We start from the raw sequence: 21728 nt of genomic DNA, 5'->3' as shown, positions 1-21728 counted from the left end.
CTACAAGCTCTATGAGACAAACGTGACTTCATTCAAATTTCAGACTTTGTTGTTTGCCTTTTCTTTGGGTTCACAATGGCACATTGAAAATCATATGGCGATTATTTAGTTTTTGATGAAGGAAGAACCAGCATTGCTTCAGACATTGTTCGGTACCTAGGTAGTCGACCTTCTGTAAGCCAAGTGATGGCTTCCAAACATGAAGAAATATACATCGAACGCGAGTTTTTGAACACGTTTCGATGAGAGACATGTGGGACAAATGTTTTGAAGTCTGTGGCAGTAAGCCTTTCTTCCACGGACCCCCAGCCCCCGACCCAATTTTCAGGGAAATATCTTGTCAATTAACTGGTTAACATGTTCGGAGAAAAAAGGTGAAACTATTCTCTTGCAAAATTCTAAGCGAACAGCGGACATATAAGAACAACATTATTGTAGATCTATCCTGTGAACAATCGTGTATCACTTTGAGCTTCATGCTGCAACGAACTTATAGAAAGGTTTGAGCAAACGTAAAGTATTTTAGATTTAAGATGCTTCGTACCTGTGGAATGATAGAAATACTTCTTCTCAGATCATAAATTCCTGTTTCTTGTATGTTTACGTTGTCTATCATGATACTGCCAGTGGGTTCCACCAAGCGAAACAGCATGGCAATTAATGAGCTTTTACCTGCTCCCGTTCTACCAACAATGCCAACCTTGGATAAATAAAAAGTATAGTTCACGGTCATTTCATTTGTATCTGTTTCATGTTGGATCCTAGATATCACGTATCATGTAATAGTTAATAAAGGGAGCATGTAACAAAAGTAAAAAAGGATAAACACTCGCCTTTTCTCTATCTCTGATTGTGAAGGATAAGTCCTTAAGAACGTTCGGTAATTCACTTGAATATCTCAGACTTGCTCCTTGCATGGTTATCTCGCCTGTCTTAGGCCACTGAGGTGGAGGAGCTGAACCTTCATTTGACTCGGGTAAAAGTTTTATGTATTCTAGGATTCTTTCAACCGCTACCATCTGAAATTAGAAAACAGTTTATTTTTGCTTGGGTTGAATTGAAAAATCTGCATTATCGTTAAAGCCTTCTTTGACCTTGACTATTTAACCTAAAATGTATTTTGAAAAAGAAGAGCTCCGCAAAACGGGGCAATATTCTAGGTCAAGAGAGGAGGAAGAATACGAAATATGACGGACGGACGGATAAACGCACACGCCAGTACATAAGTCAGTTTTGTCACAAAACAGGTGTATATTTACTAGAATGTAGAATTGTTTAATGTGTGGTTCTACCCAGGTGTCCGTCCATTTCTGATAAAATGCTTGGATTGGCACCATAGGTCTGGCACTATTAAAAGGTGGAAGGTCGTCATATGAACTATAATTGTGTTTGTGTGATGTTAAACTAAACAAATCAAATTAAATTTGTTTGGCAAAATATGTCAATTCCGTTGTATAGCCAAGTCTGGCTAATCTGTTTCCATGAAGATCTGGGCCCTGTTGTTCGATGGTTAACGTTTAGAGTTATTTTTCGACATTTCAGAAGACTTACAAAAACGAATGTATGAAGTAAGAATTATGAACACTGAAAAATATTTACAATGAAATCAAAATATCACACTAGTGTTTCCAGTCAAGTCTAGTATTTTAAATCAAAGTTTAGCCGGCGGTTAGTTTAACAGCCGATTAAAGTTTCGAACAACCGGACCCAGAAGAGATAAAACATATTAACCTATGTACTTAATATTTGGTTCTGGATGATTTAAACTGCCTGTATGAAATCTGACATAAATACACTTTGCTCTCGAAATTACAAAGTAATTACAAGTATTTGTTTTGAATTTGGAAAAGAAATCAACAAATATCTAATGTATAAACTAATTCCGTACATTTTATAAACACGAATCTGGTAATCATAGATTAAAAGAACCATAATCAAATAAAAATTGTACCTGATTCTCAACTTCTGCACTTTGTCTTACACACCATTGAAACTGAGCCATTAATGACATTGCATATGTAATAGATAGACCAACCGAACCAGCGTTTAGTCCTGAGAAAAACATTATTATTTTTAACCAGACAGATAATCTCTAAGAGACTTTAATTCATAAGCTAAAGTAATAAAATCTAGAATAAGATGCATGGAAGCATACAGTGCAACACAGACTCGGTTCGACTGAGTCTGATCATGACAGGTAATGGAAAGCGCAATACTGTTCACGCCGACTGGCACCGGCTTCAGTGGAATTCTAATGAATGTAATCCATGATCTAAAAAGACAAGAAAATATAATAACACTGAATCCATTTTACGGCCTCCAAACGCCGCTAAAATATTGCTGTTGTTGATAGTTAATAAAATCTAGAAGAAGAAGATCCTTTTGAAGTGTAGAATGCAACCAAGCAAAATAAAACAAAATATTTCTGCAATCTGCAGACACCGCGACATATGTCAACTTTCTTTTCTATGTTAAAGTGGTTTTAACTTATATACAAATAATATTGCAGTACGTCCAGAAGTGCGCGAAAATGGTATCGCAGAAACATAAAAAATATCTTCATGTCTATATAGAAATTATGGTTCACACTCATATTGTGCAAACATCAGGTACAGTAAAAATAGCTGTGGTTTCAAGTGAAATGGAAAAAAACTGTTATTATTATATCAAAGAAAAAAGGCACGACCATAAAGGAACAGTTGACATTTGATGGAAGAACGTAAAAGCATGTAAGACAATAAAGATTAAAACAAGTTTAAAGTTATAAAGAACTTGATCATGGTAAGACTGTATTTTCAGACTAGTTTTCAAACTGACTTTTTATAACCTCTAATGTTAACTAATGCTTTACCTTAAATGATAAAAATTTATTGTCTAGAAAACAATGTTTCTCATCATAAATTTATGGTCACCAGGCATATTTCAACATTTTACATCAAATGAATTCTTGGGTCATATATAGCGTTTGTGAACGTGTGGTAGAGAAGGATAACATAGATGTATCATAAAACGAAAACTTACTATCAGCCGTTAAAACACAGGAAAATGAAACCGCATTAACAAATAAGGCACACAGTAGGTCGAGTCTGATGGCAAACCAGCGTGCTGACGTTAGAAAAATAATCGTAGTCTCTGTGTGCAAGTTCTGAAGATAGTCGTATTTTTCTATCATCTTGTTCTGCATTCCGAATGCTCGAATTGTGCAAATTCCCTCTTGCGTAACCGCTACATGGCCGCTCACAGGACTTTGCGCTAAACGTGTTGTTAAAATAAAATGCTGTTATGATATACATTTACTTAGACGTTTAACCTTTTATCGGCGTTAACTAGAACTAAACTGAAATTCTTTATTATTAAAATGTATGATTTCGATATTTTGTTACGAATTGGATACAAAATACTGCCTTTTACAGGGAGCAGTTTCTTAACATTTTCGATGGTACATTGTACTTTAAGGAAGCCGTGTCAAATTAAAAAGAAATATAAACATAAGGAGAGTTAAAATCTATATAAAACTAATGCAATGTTGAACGATTCCATATATTCATGTTTGCACATCTTAATACAGATTTCTTACGGGTTGTCAATTGCATAAAAAGTAACAGTTCAGGGTTGTGCTGAGTACTTCATCTCAGTATTGTTATATTTTCTGGTCCTTCGGGATTATTGATTTCAACTCATTTATATTTGAAGATTGAATACTGTTTAAGCCGGTGCTAGCGGGCGTGGACAGTGCTGCATTTTTCATTACTGCTCATGAACAGACTCAATCAAACCGAGTCTGCAATTTTCATTGTTTGCCTTGTTCTCGGTGCTTCCGAAGGATCTACTTTTCAGACTTTATTCAGTACTTGAGTATAATAAGTATAATTATCTTTTTTTCCTGTACTTTCTAATACTCAGTACTCACGGAAAAATACTGGTACTTGCACTCATGAGTACTAAGTACTTTTCTATAGTAGCATTTTGTTCAGCACTCATGAATTTTTTTTTTTAACTCTGAAAAGTACTAATATTTGACATACATTGTATTTAAAAAAAGTTTTGTAAAAAGTCATGTTTTTATCAAATATACAGATTAACAGATTATCTTTTAAGAAACATTTTCTTTACGATATGATACACACTGTCAATCTAAAGAATGATGTTGTATGTTTAATAAAAGGTAAAAGATGCAATATGCAATATGTTGGACATACTATACAGCCAGTTTTACGGCGTATGAATAGCCATAAATTTGACATATCTAACTTTACAATAACTTTAATGGTGTAAAGAAATCAGAAGAAATTGAGTAACTACGATCAATTACGAGTAAAATGTGTAGAACTGAGCGGCGGAAAGTATATGCTTGTGACCATTTTGTTTGGTAAGAAATTCACTGGTAAATGTAAATCTATACTGCGGTCCTCATAAAGTACTCGTGAGTACTTTGATTAATACTCTCAAGTACCACTCTTAATATCAGTACTTAGTTATCATGGGAGTAAGAACCAAGCTGTACATTACACGAGTATTACTCGACTACTAACACTCAGAATTCGACCAAACCCAACCCAATTACAGTTATGACACTTGCCTTATTTTCTGCTAGAGAAAAATGAAAAAAACAGTAGATCTAGATCCTTATCAGAAAACTTTACATTATCTTTATATTTAGATTTTGTATTTTGATGTCACTTTTAAGGGCTGAGGAGATTTTCATTTTTGAAAAGAATTTCCCTTTTATAAATTTCCATTTAAATATGTTTTGGGTATTTCAAACTGAAGTAATAAGTTGTTTGTTTTATTTTAATCTGTTTATATATAATTCAGAATTAATTTATTTTTAATATATCGTGTTTTCGCTAACAATAGACACAAATGGAGGAAATATTGAATTATTAAATTCGTGCTGCGCATATAATTTTCAAAGCAGTTCTTTTGAAAATCATTCCTATCAGTTTGTATACAAACTAAGTAAATTTTGTCTTATTTGTATGTTAAATAGTTATATCTTTGTTCTGCAACTTGCTACAGGAGTGAGCGGTTAGTGGCCTATTTTAATCATCTACTATTGAAACTCATCTGTGTGAAATTATTTTAAAACAGGGCCTTCAGTTTCTGGCTCGGAGACTTTTAACTGTTCCAATATATACATATAGGGAAAAAGTGACCAATGATTTTGATAAATATGAAAATACTGGTAGAAGGTAAACTAAGGATCAATTATACTATAGCTGAACCATCAGTATCTGACGAGAAGATTTATATAAGATATATCACGCCTCCTTTTACGACAAATCATAAAAATTTATACAATCTTTGTAGACGGTCACCCAAGGAATATTTCTATGAAATTATCTAATATTGGTGCAGTTATTTTAGACATTATATTTGAACTGTTTCATATTGTTTGCTCCTGGTGGCATCTATGCGTAACCTTACGGAACTATTTGAACAATTTTGAAAGAGGACCTTCAAAGGAACATCCTTGCTAAGATCCTCAAATTTCGTACTATGGTTTTAGAAGAAATATTGTTACGTACATTGTTTAACTTTATTTTTTTTTTCTTTATCATTTTTATTTGATTACTCATTTCTAACTGTAAAGCTTGACCCAGTTCTGATACATAAGGCATGTCAATAACTTGTTTATATTCTATGGTGTTCAAGAATGGTCTATCACAATACTGATGAACAGGTTGTTACATTTACTTTTAATGTTTGTTTTTTCCCAGAATCTTCTTTGTTTTCACCGTGATGCATAAAAGTTCTGGAACATTCCATGATACTTTAAATAGGAAGGTGTCTGAGGACAGGATAGAAACTACATTAAATCCTATTGAAAAATTATCTTGTATTTCTTAATAACACAAGATTACCAGTTGGAACATTCAACATTTGAAGGGTTTACATTGAAATTGTGGATTTAAAATGTTTTAAGAAGAGGATGTATGGTCTAAGGACAAATTAGATTTAATTTCGATTTCTTAAACTTTGGAAATAATACTGTTTGAATTCAAATTTTGCCAGGACAGGATCATGACTATTCCTACATATTAGATTGACTTTACGGCTAATCAACATTTTAAGGCATTTGAATTGTTACTTTTATATTTTGTTATTGCTGATAGTTGCTGGTTTGTTTTTCTTACTTTTAGTATTTAAAGTAGGAAGAAAGTGTTACCCTTAGACGAAACAGTATTGTTCGAAGAAACTACTGATGACGTACGAGGGGTGGATGATGGATGGGCGGACCAAATGGCAGACTGTTGGTAATCCCAAAGTCTTCGATAGACCATTTTAAAGTTGAATCAAAGAATGTACTTAAAGTATTTTAAGTAATCACTCAATTTATTCTTACTCGTGCTTTCTAGTCGGCGAATATGGTTAGCTGTTTTGACATAATATCTCCTCAGAAGCACAATCACAACTGTAAGGGGCAGTAAGGCAATGTACACCCATGGCACAGCCATTCCTGCAACTATTATTACACCAAGGACAACCAAAGCACTCTGAAACAAAATAACACTTTATGTTATAGTTAGATAAATTTTATAATAAATTAAGTTTGATATTTATGGTGCAATATTTCTGCCAACCACAAATCCACTTATTTATGTAGACAGTATTCTCTAAAAATATCCAGTTATTATCTAGCAAGTGGCAAAATTGCATGTTATCCAAATAATTGTGTTAACAGAATTAAACTGCCTTTTACCTGTTAGTGCCCACTTTTGCCATCAACATATTTATATAAATAAGTCGTTATTGTGAAAGTTTATACTCGTACCAAAATAGGCAATTAACAGATAGACTTTTCGTAACCTATACGTGTCACGGGGCTGTTAGGTTTATGCGGGTTCTTGTACGTATGAAATGGGCGCTGTAAATATATATAATAATATATTTAGACAATGTATGTTTATTGTTCATACAATAACAATGATGGCGGATGACATAACAAAGGGTTCATTACACATATATCAACGGTGTTCAATAAATGGCATCAAATGTACTTTAAAACCACATATCAGTTACTGCAACATTTAAAAGCCTTAGTTATTTAGAATACATATTTATGTAACTAATAATATATATGAGGACATCAGAACATACCTGTAAATATACATATTGACATTTTTAGACAGTGTATGTTTATTGTTCATACAATAACAATGATGGCGGATGACAAAACAAAGGGTTCATGGGAAGGCCAATGAAGATTATTAGTAAAACTCTGGATTAGTGCTAGTGATACGACCTACGAAATTAATGTTACGGCTAACGAATTGACTATTGACTACTACTGACTGCTAACTACGTGACAACAAATAGATTCTAATACAATACGTTCCTGAAAGTAGTATAAAATAGGTAAATAATGGCATTTGAGACATGTTTCATGTAGATAATATTATTTGCGTCCTATGACATACGGAATGAATTAGTGTTTCCACCGCGTACCCTACCACCACCACTAATGGTTTGTGATAGATTGATATAGATATAATTTATAACATTCAAAAGGAATGAAAACTTTGCCTATATATTACGCCACTTTATGTATTTTCATTCTTTCCGAAATGATACGGGGCGATTAGGGATATTGCTAATCAAAACTGACTACCTGGCGAAAATCAAGATATCTAGATTACACAAGTGACAAAAATCAGCAGCGAGCACTAGCAGGCAGTTTTGTCCTGTTAAGATTCTTAATCCGATAACACGCGATTTCGTCACTTGCCAGATAATAAGTAAATAAGTGACATTTTTACGAAACATTTCGTAATAAAGAAGTCGATATGTGGTCAGTAGAAATATGCCAACCTAGATGCTCACTATAAATGTTTCTCTTTGTGCAATGAAAACTGAAAAATGATGCTTTGTAATATGTAACACTATAAACGAAAATAATAGCAGACTCGGGTTGACTGAGCCTGTTCATAACAGGTAATAAGATTTGGAAACTGCTGAAATCCACCTAGCACCAGGCGCATTAAAAAATAAAAAGATACGTTCCAAATTTCCATTAATCTCTTATAATTATCCTTACTCTGTTCTTTTTCAAATATCTTCATTAGACAATGTGTCGTGGTTTAATAGAGTTCAACTCAAACCGTTATCTTGGGAATGAGGAATGTTGAACATTTCATAAATTTTTGGAACATACCTTATCAAACAAAATCTGTTGTTTTTTTTCTATGCTTCTAAAGGATATTCTTACAGGTTTTATAACATTCTAAACGTCAACGTTTTCTGCAATGACACGCTTATTGTTGGTTATAAGGGTGCAGACCTTTCTTGGACAGAGAAACCAACCTCTAGCTAACAAGAAATAACGACTTCGAAAATGGTAAGAAAAACACAATTTTTTGAGAAGCTGCAAAATCCAATGGAAAATCGAATAGGTACAGCCACGTTCAGAGAACGAAGTTCACTAAAATACTAACCTTACGTTCGCATCACTTAACACACCTTATGTTTCATTCAAGTCTTTCCTCTTTACACGAATGCATTCGACTTTTATCTATAATAACTTATATTTACCTGTAGAAATTCGAAGAATGTTTTCGGTAATGTGTCGTCAAGCTGTCTTATATCTTTTGAAAATCTGTTCAGTACTCTTCCTGTAAAACATGCAAAAATTATTATGAATGTATGAGTGTTCCAGGCAGGTAAGATTTCTTCACTGCAAATGTGAAAACTACTACAAGTGAAGCATTTTGTTTAGCTTTTAGTTGGTTAATTTTGTTAACCCTTGAACGATCAATGTTTAAGGTATACTAAACCCGAATTTCATAACTAAAAGAAAAGCTACAAATTATATAATAACACGTAAATCTATTAAGGTAGATCTGCACGTTTGATAAACCGGAAGTGATGGCGTAACGTTATTTATCCAGAAACGTGGAATAAAACCTGAATTCGGCGGACAGAAATAAAAATCATTTTATGAATAAATGGCAACCAGCGACTAAATTCATTACAATGATACTGATACTTTCTGTTAAAATATGATATTAAAACATCTGACACGTTCAATAATTCAAAATATTGTCTGACAATTAGCTTGAAATGTGCGGTTTATCTTAATCATTGTTAAGTACCTCACAAATAAGCACACGGACCTATACATTTGTACATTTATTTCAACAAATTTTAGACCATATATTTATTTATGACCTGAGATTTTTTTTCAAGTCTACATTGTAGAAAAACTTTTATTCGTGAAAATGTTATGGAAATTGCGATTTTCCCATAGACTTCCATTATGAAAAATTGCGTGAGGTCAAAATTTTTCAGATCTGTCTAACAAAAATATCGAGCACATGACCCTATCTTTTTTATTTGCCGAATTTTCTAAGTATATTCTGAAGTGTTGAAAAATCAGAGATTAATCAATTTCTACATTTTACAAAGATTTCGATCCAAACGTGCAAAACTTCCATTTAAAGAGTAAAATTGACTTAAATGTATCTGTTTGTTGCAGGTAGGCATCTTAAGTGGATGTAACACTATAATCTGATGGAGACGGTCAGTTTGAAGATATTCAAACAGCCGGCTTGAGAAATATTGCAAACTTGCTTGAACGCGTGCTAGATAACTACACATACCAAAATAGAGGTCTTACATAATAATAAGCTGTTGTATGGCTTCATTTACTTTATTATATTTTTAACTGACCTGTGGCCTCATTGGCATAAAAAAATCCTATCCTAGTTCCCAACACACTATCAAACATCGAGTTATGAAGATTTCGTGATGCATCTAACGCCACTTTAAAGAAAATAAGTGCTCGCAATAATCCAAAAATGAAAACACCGCCGGTGATTACACTGAATATGGCTATATTGAATTGCGTATCTACTCTCGGTATCATGACATGTGTATTGTTGACACCATTTAATGACAAGTCTGCGTCCCTAGCCATAGCAGCATATTTATCCTCCTCTTGGTTTGTCCTATAATGAAACAAAACGCTGTCCTTCAAATGAAATTTAGTTTCACTAGAGACACTTTTACATTTATTCCTCTATGAATTTTACATTTAATAAACTTAGAATGCTCATTATACATAACAATTACTTTTTAATATTGACTGGGAGATCAACGAATTTATACCCTCGCGAGACTACTTCTAAATTAAGAATAAGATCGTTAGAATATTCACGGTATATGGTCGTCGCGTAATGTATACAGGAAAGTATAAACAAAATCAATACTTTTGCCAGTATTTCTTTCCGCAAACTCAATTAGCAAAAATAGGGAAATAAATTCCTCGTGTAAATTTCTGACTTTGAGGTATTTCGTGGCATTCGTAATAGCAAAAATTTCAAGTTATGAAGCCGTTTTGTCTTGCAGCTTGCTTAGTCGTACCCTTAAAAGTTAGGGTCTTGGTGCTCTGACATCAGACATTGTTGAGTACATTGGTGTATTTATACCTTTGACTGACCCTACTTGTATGCTTTACTTTATATGATCTGGAACTTTGTCCCCAATGTTGGAGCCTTTCATAGCGGGGAGTGATTTTATTTACACTGTCTTGTCTAACTTGTTAAAATGGGGTACGCGTAAATGCGAGGTTTGCATGTCCTAAATGCGTTTAAACACCCAGTTTCCTCTATAGTTAGCTGACCGTTCCAAGGCGGTGTCCCTAATTTCAACTTGATACCTGTCCGTCTCGTACCTTGTGTTGTGTAGGTTGTCTTGTTTGATGTTTGCGTTTCCTCCCACTTTCTCCTCACTACCCCTTTTACCCCCATCGCCTTATCCCACCCCATTCCCATGTATTTACGCTTCCTTGCATTTGCTTCCTCTCTCCTTTTACCGTGAGTAAGTTATCGTGCCCGCTATAATTTTGTCCGCCTGTTCTTTTCTCCTGCTTCTGTGTGTGTTTATATGTATCTGTGCGTGTTTGTCATCGGTGGTGCCCAAAAAGTGATTTTACAATGTGTAAGTTATCGTGCCCACCGTAAGTTTGACCGCCAGCCGTCCTTCGACTGTTTTTTTCCTGCTTGTGTGTGTGTTTGCGTGCGTGCGTGTGTGCCTGCGTGCGTACGTGCGTGCGTATGCGCGTGCGTGTGTGTGTGCGTTTTTGTCATGGGCGGTGCCCATGTTTTGTCGCTTGTTTGTTTGTTTATCTGTGTATGTTAATTGTATGTGTGTGTCTGTGTGTGTTTGTCTTTTGGACGTACGTGTCTGTGACGTTGGTTGTAGGAATACTACGTTTTAGGAACATGACTTTCCGTGCTTTATATTCATCCTTGCTCCTCCTTCCCTAAACATCCGATCCTTTTATCTACCCTTAATCATCCAAACCCTATTTTCTGTAATTTGCATAGTATTATATTTATAATGTACTTGTTGTTGGATTTATAAGCAGCCAGTCTACAATATGTTTAAGTTACAGCTTCTTTTGCCGTGGGCCTACTTTGCGATGCATGATTCTATGGTTGTGTTTTGAGTGCTCTGTGCTTCCGGGAAGTCTATCCTTACCTTTTACCTTCTGCATATCTGTTGTGGCAGATATTTGAAATGGCATATTTCAAGATATTAAGACTTCTCTCACATTAATCTCCTCCAAATTACACACTGATAACTAAATAAAGTATTTAAAATTTTACAGATAATAAACACATTCGATGCATTGATATAATTATCATGAGTATTAAAGCAAGAAAAAATATTTGCAATTTCTGTCGATGAGGAATTAAAAGTCCATTTGAACGTCAAAATCGTTTTGAATATATGTCAGAAGAACAAAATATTTTATTCACCAGTAGGAAAGCCACCAGTCACAAAAGACATAGCTTCCTTGTGCTGCTAGAAATGCCATTATCATGATTAGTATTGTAGGCAATCCAGCCCCAGCTTTGAGATAGTGGCTATACGTAGTCGCTTTTACTGTTTTCTCACGCCTTTCTTCCCCCACCGGTACCCCGACAGGTTCGGACTGAAATTACGAAAAAATTGTAAATGTTATAATGCATGTATATCCGATAGGCAAAGGTACAGAAAATGCTCAAATTCCTGAATATATCATTGGACCATATGCTTCTTACTTATTCTAATGAGTGAGGATTCAGCCTGGTCCGGTCCTTTTGTATAAAACAAAGAACTGCCTGAATGGTTTTCTTAAAAAATGGCGAAACAATCTAACAAAGTACAGTTGCAAAAATCAGTATACAGCGGCCATTAAAGGCACTATTATGGTTGTTTCTACTGTAAAAAAAGTTTATCCTCACAGTAGTAATACTTGTTTGCCTACCTTGAAGTCTGGTCTGATCGAGGTAGGAGACAGAATTATTTCAGACTTTGGCAAATCTTCTTCATGTCTATTACGTTGTCTACAGGATCCACTGTGAGACGAAAACGTTTAAATACACTATATATCATATGTTACAATAGCATAACCAATTCGGAGTGAATAAAACATTACAATTAAGTGTCTGCTACATATGTCTTCGCATGTCTCTAACTGTTTTTATTTGTACCTGTAGCATGTGCAAATTTTCAGTTATGCTCAATAACTAAAGGACCTAGACGGTAGCATGAAATTCCATAACCGCCGTCAAACCGAGCATTTCAACATTTTCAAACTAGATATCGTTTAATAGAAATTCTAACATGACCCGAAGTATTCCCCTCTTAACCAAAAAGAAAAAGACTGAAACTGTGTGTTATTATGCAATACATGGCTATTTTGTACGTCAGAATTGTTACGTCATTTAGTCTAACGTCAATGCGGGGCCCTGGAAAAGAAAATATCACAAAACACCCAGATATTTGGTGAATATTTTCAAAGATGTAGGTAATAATCCTTAATATCGTTTTAAAATCAAAATAACATTATCTCTGTGATTTTCGCTTGAATGAAATTAACGTTTGTCGTTCAGGTACGTATAAGTATATCACGAGGGTGCAACTAAAATTAAAAACAAATATTCAACGACAAATCACTGTCTGCGGTGTATTATCTCAGAATCTGATCTTGTTTTCAAAATACTTACGTATCTTGTTGCGCATGTGTCTCACAATAGATTTCCGACTGTTCATTACTTCTGTGGTGTTGCTTTATTACGGGTGATAACTCCTGATATGTCCCTTTACCAACAATTTTCCCCTGCAAGTTAATTCAATAAAATTTTGCATCATGATGAGAACTTTCCTAAATATTATTTGTTGGCATATATACGTTTTAAAGTTGAAAAACATTTATCTACATCTTAAATACTATAACAAAAGTTTTCTTCAACCCTTTGTCGAATTGGTTTAGGGAGTTTACAAGTTATGTAAAACAAAATATTACACATGTTTTCGGAAAGAGTGATATTTTACTACTTAAAGACACTGATCCTGGTATGCAAGGTATGTGACCACTGGTAATGATACGGTCTGCATATTGGCGGTAAGGGCAAATATACAAGATTGGACAAATGATAGACTAGCTTCTGTTTATCATAATAAGCTACTGTATAGCTACTGTGCAGTTCATAGAATGCATGTAATATTTCTCACTTTTATGGCAAACCAGTTTTCACCTTTATAACGAGTTTAGAAAGCCTGATGAAATTAGGGCTAAACAAACAAGGTGGTAAGATACAGCAGTATTTATATTTTTTTAATAAATCAAGTTTTGTTAAAATTATATCTCATTATTGTTGGATTTTTATCAAAAATGAACGAAAATGCATTCAGGCACCTTCTATAAATAATAAATCATGTTTATTTTGAACAATGATATCTTTTTATTGCTTAATTTTATTATAGATAAAAGAAAATGTACATAGGTCACACACGGGAACTATATATTCCCAAATCGAAGTTATTATACTATAATCAGAATTTTCTGCAATTAATAAAGTTTCTTCTGTATAACTCAGATCACCTAACACAATTCATACTGTCTCATTAGAAAGATCAACAGCCAAACATTCTGTTCATCAATCTTGCCTATATATCTTTAATATATAAACTCCTTCTGTCCGTATTTCTATTTCATTTCTTAAAAATGCAACTGAACGCTTCTTTAATCTCTAAAAAAATCCAGCAATTATCAAGTTTTTCTTGTTTTATTTTGTTACTTAGATAAAAAAAAATCATAACAATTGAATTAAATTACTTGTAATTTCTTTTTTTCTGTTTTAAACAAATATTTTATTTTTTATTAAATAAAGGTGAGAGTTTTCTAAAAGAGTTATAATTCAATTGGTCAGGACATAACCCAAAATGACTGATCCATTACAATTAGTACAATATCAACTAAAATAACATTGTGGATATTATGGAAAAAGCTGCATTTTAATCAATAAAATGCAAAACAACACAGGAAATAACCAATTATCTGTACATATCAATGAAATTCATATTCCCCTGACAAGGACTACATGTCAAGTCTACAGGGGTTTTATGGACACTTATCAGTACACTACAAAACTGTAAAACAATATCTAAGATATGATTCATATCTATTTATTTCAAAAAGTAATAGATGTAAACAACGTAGCAATCACTAAAATATAGCGAAGGCGAATGCAATGAAGCTTTGCATTCATCATAATGCTACGTGTCACAAGTTATTAAGATATTAGTGCACTATAACGGGACATATACGAGGATGGGATCAAAAGGAATGCCACTGGCTATTGATAACCCCTATATTTTGCGCGAGTACAAAATTCACGCCTTGTACGTGTTCCCCGTTGTAATAGCTTTCAATCGACGTATAAACTATACATGTAGACACAATATCTCGCTCACAATTCACATTTGCACAAACCCTACTCGTAGGCGGTTAGGCAAAATGGTTGGTAAAAGTGTAAAAAATGCGAACGAAATTAGGTCTTACATTAAGACTTAAGAGGTCCAAAAGACATTTATGCTGACATATATGCTGTTTATGGTAGTAATGAAATGTCCTTTTCCACAGTTTGCAGATGGGTTAGGAAATTTTGTGCAGGCGTGGGGTCTGTCAAAAATGTGCCTAAAACTGGTCGACCTAAGTCTGCAAGTAGTTCAAGGGTTGGTGAAAAAATCAAACAAATAGTACTTTCTGACGCAAGATACTTCTCAGCAGATTGCGGACATGGTTGGCATTTCAAAAGCATCTGTGTTGCGCATTCTGCGAAATATTTTGAAATTGAAGAAGGAAAGTGCTAGGTGGGTCCCGCATTTGCTCACTGATGAGCAAAAACGCACGCGCATGAAGATGGTGCGCAAGCTTTTGAAAAGGTTTCCAAGAAATGATCAAAAATAATTTATGTATGTAGTAACAGGTGATGAGTCTCGGATACATTTCTTCGAACCGCATCGAAAAAATAGTAACCGAGTACGGCTCACCAAAAATGCCAGAAGGCTTTGCATTGCCAAAAGGATTGCAAGTGTGAAAAAGGTTATGTATGCCATATTTTACACTGCTAAAGGTCTCGCCATCCAAGTTCCTGTACCTAAAGGCAAGTCAATGAATGCCAAGTTTTATAAGAAAAAAGTTCTTAAAAAGCTTCTCAAGTATTTCCAGAAACGTCGACCAACGAGGCATCCATTTGTTACATGACAACGCCTCGAGTCACAAGGCTGTGACGTCGATTTTGAATCAACAGGGAGTATATGTTCTAGAACACCCACCATATTCTCCGGATCTAGACCCCTGTGACCATTGCCTTTTCCTCGTCTCAAGAAAAAGCCTGCAGGCAGAAATTATACAACCCGCCATATTTAACCTCCTTAGTGATATACTTGAAAAAGACTATCAGAAAGTTTTTAAGGATTGGATTAAAAGATTGAGACGTTTTGTATCTGTCAAAGGAGATTACTTTGAAGGTTTTTTTTAATCCAACCTTAAGTTGTCATTTAACACCATTGGTTGCATTACTTTTGATCCCACCCGCATATATTATATTGGATACAGGTACGAACGGAGTATTGGAGAGTTGTCGACGATTACGGGGCAGGTCGTATTTGATCATTTCCCTGGTGCCAGTTATGTATTTAGATAAAACGGGTAGTTATGGCATTAAAACCAACATTAATTATGTTTCATCATATACTTTATTGTAAAATCACAAGTTAACATACAAATTAGCGTGAGATAATTTGCCCTACGACACACACTCCCTGCTTTAAAAATACTGTCCCGACATTTCGCTACCTGAAATTAAAGAAATATGAAACACGATGATTAATAAAATTATGAAATGATGAAAGAAGAAATAGTACATAGTTTAACGATATCCTACAAAATAAAGTGAATCAAAACGGTGGGTCCACTATTCATATCTGTTTGTCTATAAAAAAAAGTTGAAAATCAGTATGCATTAGATACATAAATTGCAGTTACTGTATCGTAAATATTTTAAAAAGACTCATCAAACTTCTGAAGCTTTGGCATCTGTTCAGAAATTATAAAAAAAACGTGTGATAAATTATATCATAAGTACAAATACAAAAGTACAACTATTTGTCGCATTATTCCAAATGAGGCACGCCTATTCAACTCTAGGTCATTTTAAAATCTTAAATGAAGCAGGTGTGCAATACACATATATTTATAATTCTGTAAATTGAATTATTTTATCATACAAAACAACTGTATTGGAACATCTACAATACAAAACAAAACATCAAAAGCTTTGGTAATCTAAATCTCAATACATTCAGTCAGATCATACCAGGAAATCGGTGTGTATCAGCTTCTTGTACTTCTATTGGGACATCAGTTGTTCACATGAAAGGAAGGAATAGGTTATGATGCAGTGTTCTGCACTTCTTATATCATGCTCCTTCAACCTTGTAGACCGGAATATATGTATAGCTAACGATATACAGTCCCTGGCTCGCGGATTTTTCAAAGTCCGCGATTCCCCGCGATTGGACCTTAGCGCGGACACTTTAATGAGCCGCGGGGATGCGCGGTTTTTCCTGCATCCCCGTAAAATGTTTGACAGCTTCCACCGTGACCAAAAGCAATAAATCGATTGCGGTGTATTGCGAAGACATATCGCAGCGCATCGCGGCGAAGTGCCGGTGGTTCGCGGTGAAATGCGGTGGATCGCCGCGATTTACAGGTAAGAGAATAACTATATACAGAATAGAATAAAACAAAATGCATATAAACTGACAGGATTATTAACATTAATTATTCAAAAGGAAAAAAGAAAAGTAAATGGCTTTTCCTCATCTTTAATAATAATAATTATCAAACATGTTATGCATAGATTAATTCAATTATGCGTATTTTCATAATATGATATTTATCTACTGACAAGATTTGATAACAACTATCTTTATATAAAATAAGGCATTCTTTGTCATACCATTTATAATATGTTAATTTTGTTTTTCAATGTGGCCGTATAATGTAAAAGTAAATATCTGAATATAGTGAAAACTTGATATTTTTTTCAGTATCATAATAATGAAATAATGAAAAATGTCATATCAGTGTAATTTTTTTTATTTATATAAAAAGCTTACAGAAGAATGGTTAAATGTGTTTTATCATAAACGTACAATCATGATTAGCTATTGAAATATAATATATATATCTTATTTACGTCCACGTCTGGAATATGCCTCTTTGTTATGGGATAATTGTGCTAATTATGAGAAAGAAATATTAGAAAAATACAATACGAAGCTGCAAGAGTTGTAACGGGTTTAACAAGATCAGTATCTATTCAAAAACTATTAAAAGAAATCGGATGGGTATCTCTTGCGGACAGAAGAAAGATTCAGAAATTGATATTAGTATACAAAGAAAAACATCATTTATTGCCATTGTACTTATCACAGTTATTCCCCCCTTTAGTCGAAAATGCATATGAAAATCAATACTGGTTGAGAAATAATGTTAATTATGTATCAATGGCGAGGAGAACAGAAATTTATTCTAAGTCCGTCATCCCTTCAGCAATACAACTTTGGAAGAATTTACCTTTAGATATTAGAGAATCAGACTCATTAGCAAGTTTCAAAAGAAAACTCAAGGATTTATACAAACCACCAATTGTTCCATCATATTTTACAAATGGCTATCGCTCACCATCCGTTCATCAAGCACGCATTAGAAACAATTGTAGCAACCTTTATTCAGATTTGTATAACAATCACCTTATCGCAAATCCTGCCTGTAACTGTGGTGCTTTAGCAGAAGATGCCGAACACTTTCTATTTAAATGTCCAAAATACAACAATCAAAGGAGATTTTTTTTTATAAATACACGTCAGTTCCACCCTCTTAGCGCGAATAAATTACTATTTGGTATTGATATCCTGAACGATGCTCAAAATAGCTCTTATTTCATCAAGTACATCATTTCATAAAGGAAACTAAGAGATTTTGATAACTATTGTACTATTTTACTGTTTAGTTTTCTGTATTTTAATGATGTACATCAAGATAGAAAGGACCACTGCTAAAATATTACATACATGAAATGCATTGGACTGGGAAGGTGGCATCTATATTGGATCTGCGGCAATTGTATTGTATCTTTTTTTTCTTCTCGCTTTTCTGTAATATATAAATGGGTTTTTTTGTTGCTGTTTTTTTTTTTGCAGTACCATACTATATTTTCTTTTTTCTTTTTCAATTCCTAATTTGATTGTTCACATATATCACAGTATTTCTAAATAACACATAGTCTGCTTTGTCAGGGGAGGGCCCCCGATAATGTTGTTATAACTTCTGACCCAACCCTTTTGTATATTTACATTGATGTATTTATGTATGCTTCTTGCATGTGTGTGTATTAAATATGTATATATATACAATAAAATATGATTAAATTGAAATATAACACAGCAGGATAAATTAGATTTTTGAGTTTCACCTGTACAAGAAATATCAAAACTAATGATAGTAAATATGAATGAATAGGGGAGATAAATCGCATTTATTCTATACCTATTTTATCTATCCAATCGCGAACGATCATTTGCAACACGTGACCGTACAATATATTACGGTATTTGGATGCACGTTCGTACAAAAATCCTGTATTTTCTGTATTTGGACGCACGCGCGTACAAAAAATCCTGTATTTTCTGTATTTGGACGGTTCAACAAACCCATGTTAAGCATACGATAAAGCCCGAAACGCGTGAAAATGTTCCGAATGTAAATCGGATGAAGTAGGCGCTCTATGTATAGAGTTTGATTATGCGTCTTGAAATTTGGATTTAATTTGAGTTTTTAGTTGTTTACAACACAGTGAACACACAAAAACTGTGGATAACAATGCTATCTGATTTAGATATTAAAACGTTGGTTAATAATCAAAAACTTAAAATACAGTAAAAAGGATCAGCAGATGTTGGAATATTTGAAAAGTCGCTAAAAGAAGCCGTTCCGGACGAAACCTAGAAATTGGTATCAGCCCTGACTGTCTGAATAGCTACCTCAGCAGTTTTTATTTAACGGTTAAGAAACAAAATGGAGAAGATTATGAATGGCAGCTGACGGGCGCTCAGCATCCAAAACATGTCTGCTCTAAAATTCAGTTTTTGTCAGATCTTCACCAAACTTGCTGACAATGTTTGTGGGCATTACATCTCAGCAAATGTCGATAACCAGCCAAATTGTACCAGGCACTCTTTGATTATAGTCCTTGAATTACTCGAAAAACGGGGAATTTAGCTTTGTCCGCTCTTTTAAGTCGATCAGTTTTCATCCGATCTTCACCAAACTTGCTGACAATGTTTGTGGGCATAATATCTCAGCCAAGTATTATTACCACCCAAATCGCCAAATGGCTGTTATAGGGAGGTTGCACCATATACTTTTTTAATGATGATGCGCAGAAAAAAACAACATTCAATGAATTACGTATATTACGTATGAAGTAAAATAAATATAGAATAAAAAGGTTATTTAAGGTCTAATATTGTTCTGTATAATATATATTTGCACTCATACCAAGCTGGGAAAAACTAGAAAAGGCAGAAATAAAATATTCAGTGAAACATTTTTAATTTAAACTATTATTATAGTAAGATAAAATAGATATAGAATAGCTGAGAAAACCATATTGAACTCGCAAAGCGGCTCGTCCAATATGGTTTTCTCAGCTGGGTACTCGTCCAAATATATCTCCGTATTGTACAGAACAATGTTAAATAACCTAATAATATATCAAAGAACCTCTCTAAGATTAATGATATGTATACAGCTGCTTTAAACTGCAATACGAACAGTCTAAGCGCTTTAAAAATCAAATCGGTGAATGTAATGTGACAGTCCGCTAGATACATGTATAAATACAATAACTAAATTTACAATATATGGGTAGAAGCAAACTAAATTATTTAAAAAAAATATATTTCACAATTAAAAGACTAACTAAATTTTAAGGTAGTATATATTAAATATTACGAGATGAATCATCTTAAATACGTATTTTACCCTTCGCAGTGACAAGATATTTCAATATTGTTTTAACGCGTGTCAATAGATAAGGGGTTAATTGACAACTTTTGCCGATATATGATCACGTTTAAAAAAAAATGATGCACGTGGTACGAAATACACATCTTTCTTATATTATCTTTGAACATTTGAAGTATGTTTGTTTTAAAATTCTAAAGTCTAGATACACTATTGAATAACTTTTATCAATTCGTAATGTGTGATTTATTTAAAGTATTTGAAGTATGTTTGTTTTAAAATTATTATCAACAGTAATGGCTCACACGCTATATATTTTTATAAACTGGATATTATGTATTACCAGTTAAAAGATTTTATTGATGTTCAAATTTAGCTTGATATAATAATTATTGGTTTTCAATCTATTAAATGTCTAGATACACTATTGAATAACTTTTATCAATTCGTAATGTGTGATTTATTTAATTATAGGTAAAACATTAACATCGCAGACCGTTCTTTATATTTATATGAAAATAAATAAAATACTATTTTTATATACCAAGTATAATTGTAGCAAACCAATTTAAAGGAAATAGACTAGATTTGAAATAACGGCGCCGCTTTATTTTTAATTAATTCGTATTATAGTGTACGTTTTCGTGATTAAAGTAGAATTGCCATTTTGAATATAATTGCATTTACGTTATTAAAAGTGTATTGGATAAAAGTAAAGTTTTATAAAGATACATTAATTAGTTTTTAAGATATTTGCAATTAACGCGGTTGCAAATATTTCTAAAACCATTCGTTAAGTGTATAAATATGCGCCTTAGCAAAACCTTACCTGGATTTCGCGGTGACTGCCGGTGATTCGCCGCGACCCGCTGCGATTTTCCATCGCTAGTCGCCGCGGACACTTCATCTATAATAGATCGCGAGGTCTTACAAAATCATCGCGATTTATCACAGTCTTCAGTAATGATTTAATGTGAAAAATCATCGCGGTTTTCCACTGAGGGTAAATATTTGTGCCCATGGTAACGCGGAAAAGGCAAAATCCGCGAGCCAGGGACTGTATGGGTCATATTCCCATCTATCTGCTAGTTTCTGTTTTCCACGGTTGGACACATTCTTGACAAGTACTTGGTTTCCAGTCGCCAGGGCAGAACTACGTGCTCTCTCGTTGTAATTGGCCTTCTTTCCATTTTGGATATGCTTGTGCATAGCGGCTAAAGTAGTCTGTAATCACCAGCACGTCCTAACAGTCACCTTTTGGCCTTTCCAGTGTTAGAAAATCGATGCAGATAACCTCCATGGGAAAAGACGATTGGATAGAGACGAATTCTGCTCTTGATGGTATGATGGTAAATGTTTT

The 21728-nt window shown here is 33.8% G+C and overlaps 1 protein-coding gene across 4 annotated transcripts in view; it reads right to left on the bottom strand.

Annotated features, from left to right (window-relative positions):
• LOC123523393 (ATP-binding cassette sub-family C member 4-like) overlaps positions 1-21728 on the bottom strand; it is a 124214-nt gene that overhangs the window by 18923 nt on the left and 83563 nt on the right. For all 4 annotated transcript variants that reach the window (XM_053539089.1, XM_053539091.1, XM_053539092.1 and 1 more), the window contains 10 exons: positions 12996-13108; positions 12254-12344; positions 11763-11938; positions 9670-9947; positions 8533-8612; positions 6347-6497; positions 3022-3252; positions 1952-2052; positions 834-1019; positions 545-700 (listed from right to left, as the gene is read on the bottom strand). In XM_053539089.1, the coding sequence (XP_053395064.1) occupies positions 545-700; positions 834-1019; positions 1952-2052; positions 3022-3252; positions 6347-6497; positions 8533-8612; positions 9670-9947; positions 11763-11938; positions 12254-12344; positions 12996-13108 (1563 nt within the window). The remainder of the gene's footprint in view (positions 1-544; positions 701-833; positions 1020-1951; positions 2053-3021; positions 3253-6346; positions 6498-8532; positions 8613-9669; positions 9948-11762; positions 11939-12253; positions 12345-12995; positions 13109-21728) is intronic.

This window comes from Mercenaria mercenaria, chromosome 3, assembly GCF_021730395.1.
Source record: "Mercenaria mercenaria strain notata chromosome 3, MADL_Memer_1, whole genome shotgun sequence".
Lineage (NCBI taxonomy): Eukaryota > Metazoa > Mollusca > Bivalvia > Venerida > Veneridae > Mercenaria > Mercenaria mercenaria.
The sequence above is the reverse complement of the archived record's forward strand: the minus strand, read 5'-3'. Positions and strand labels throughout refer to the sequence as shown.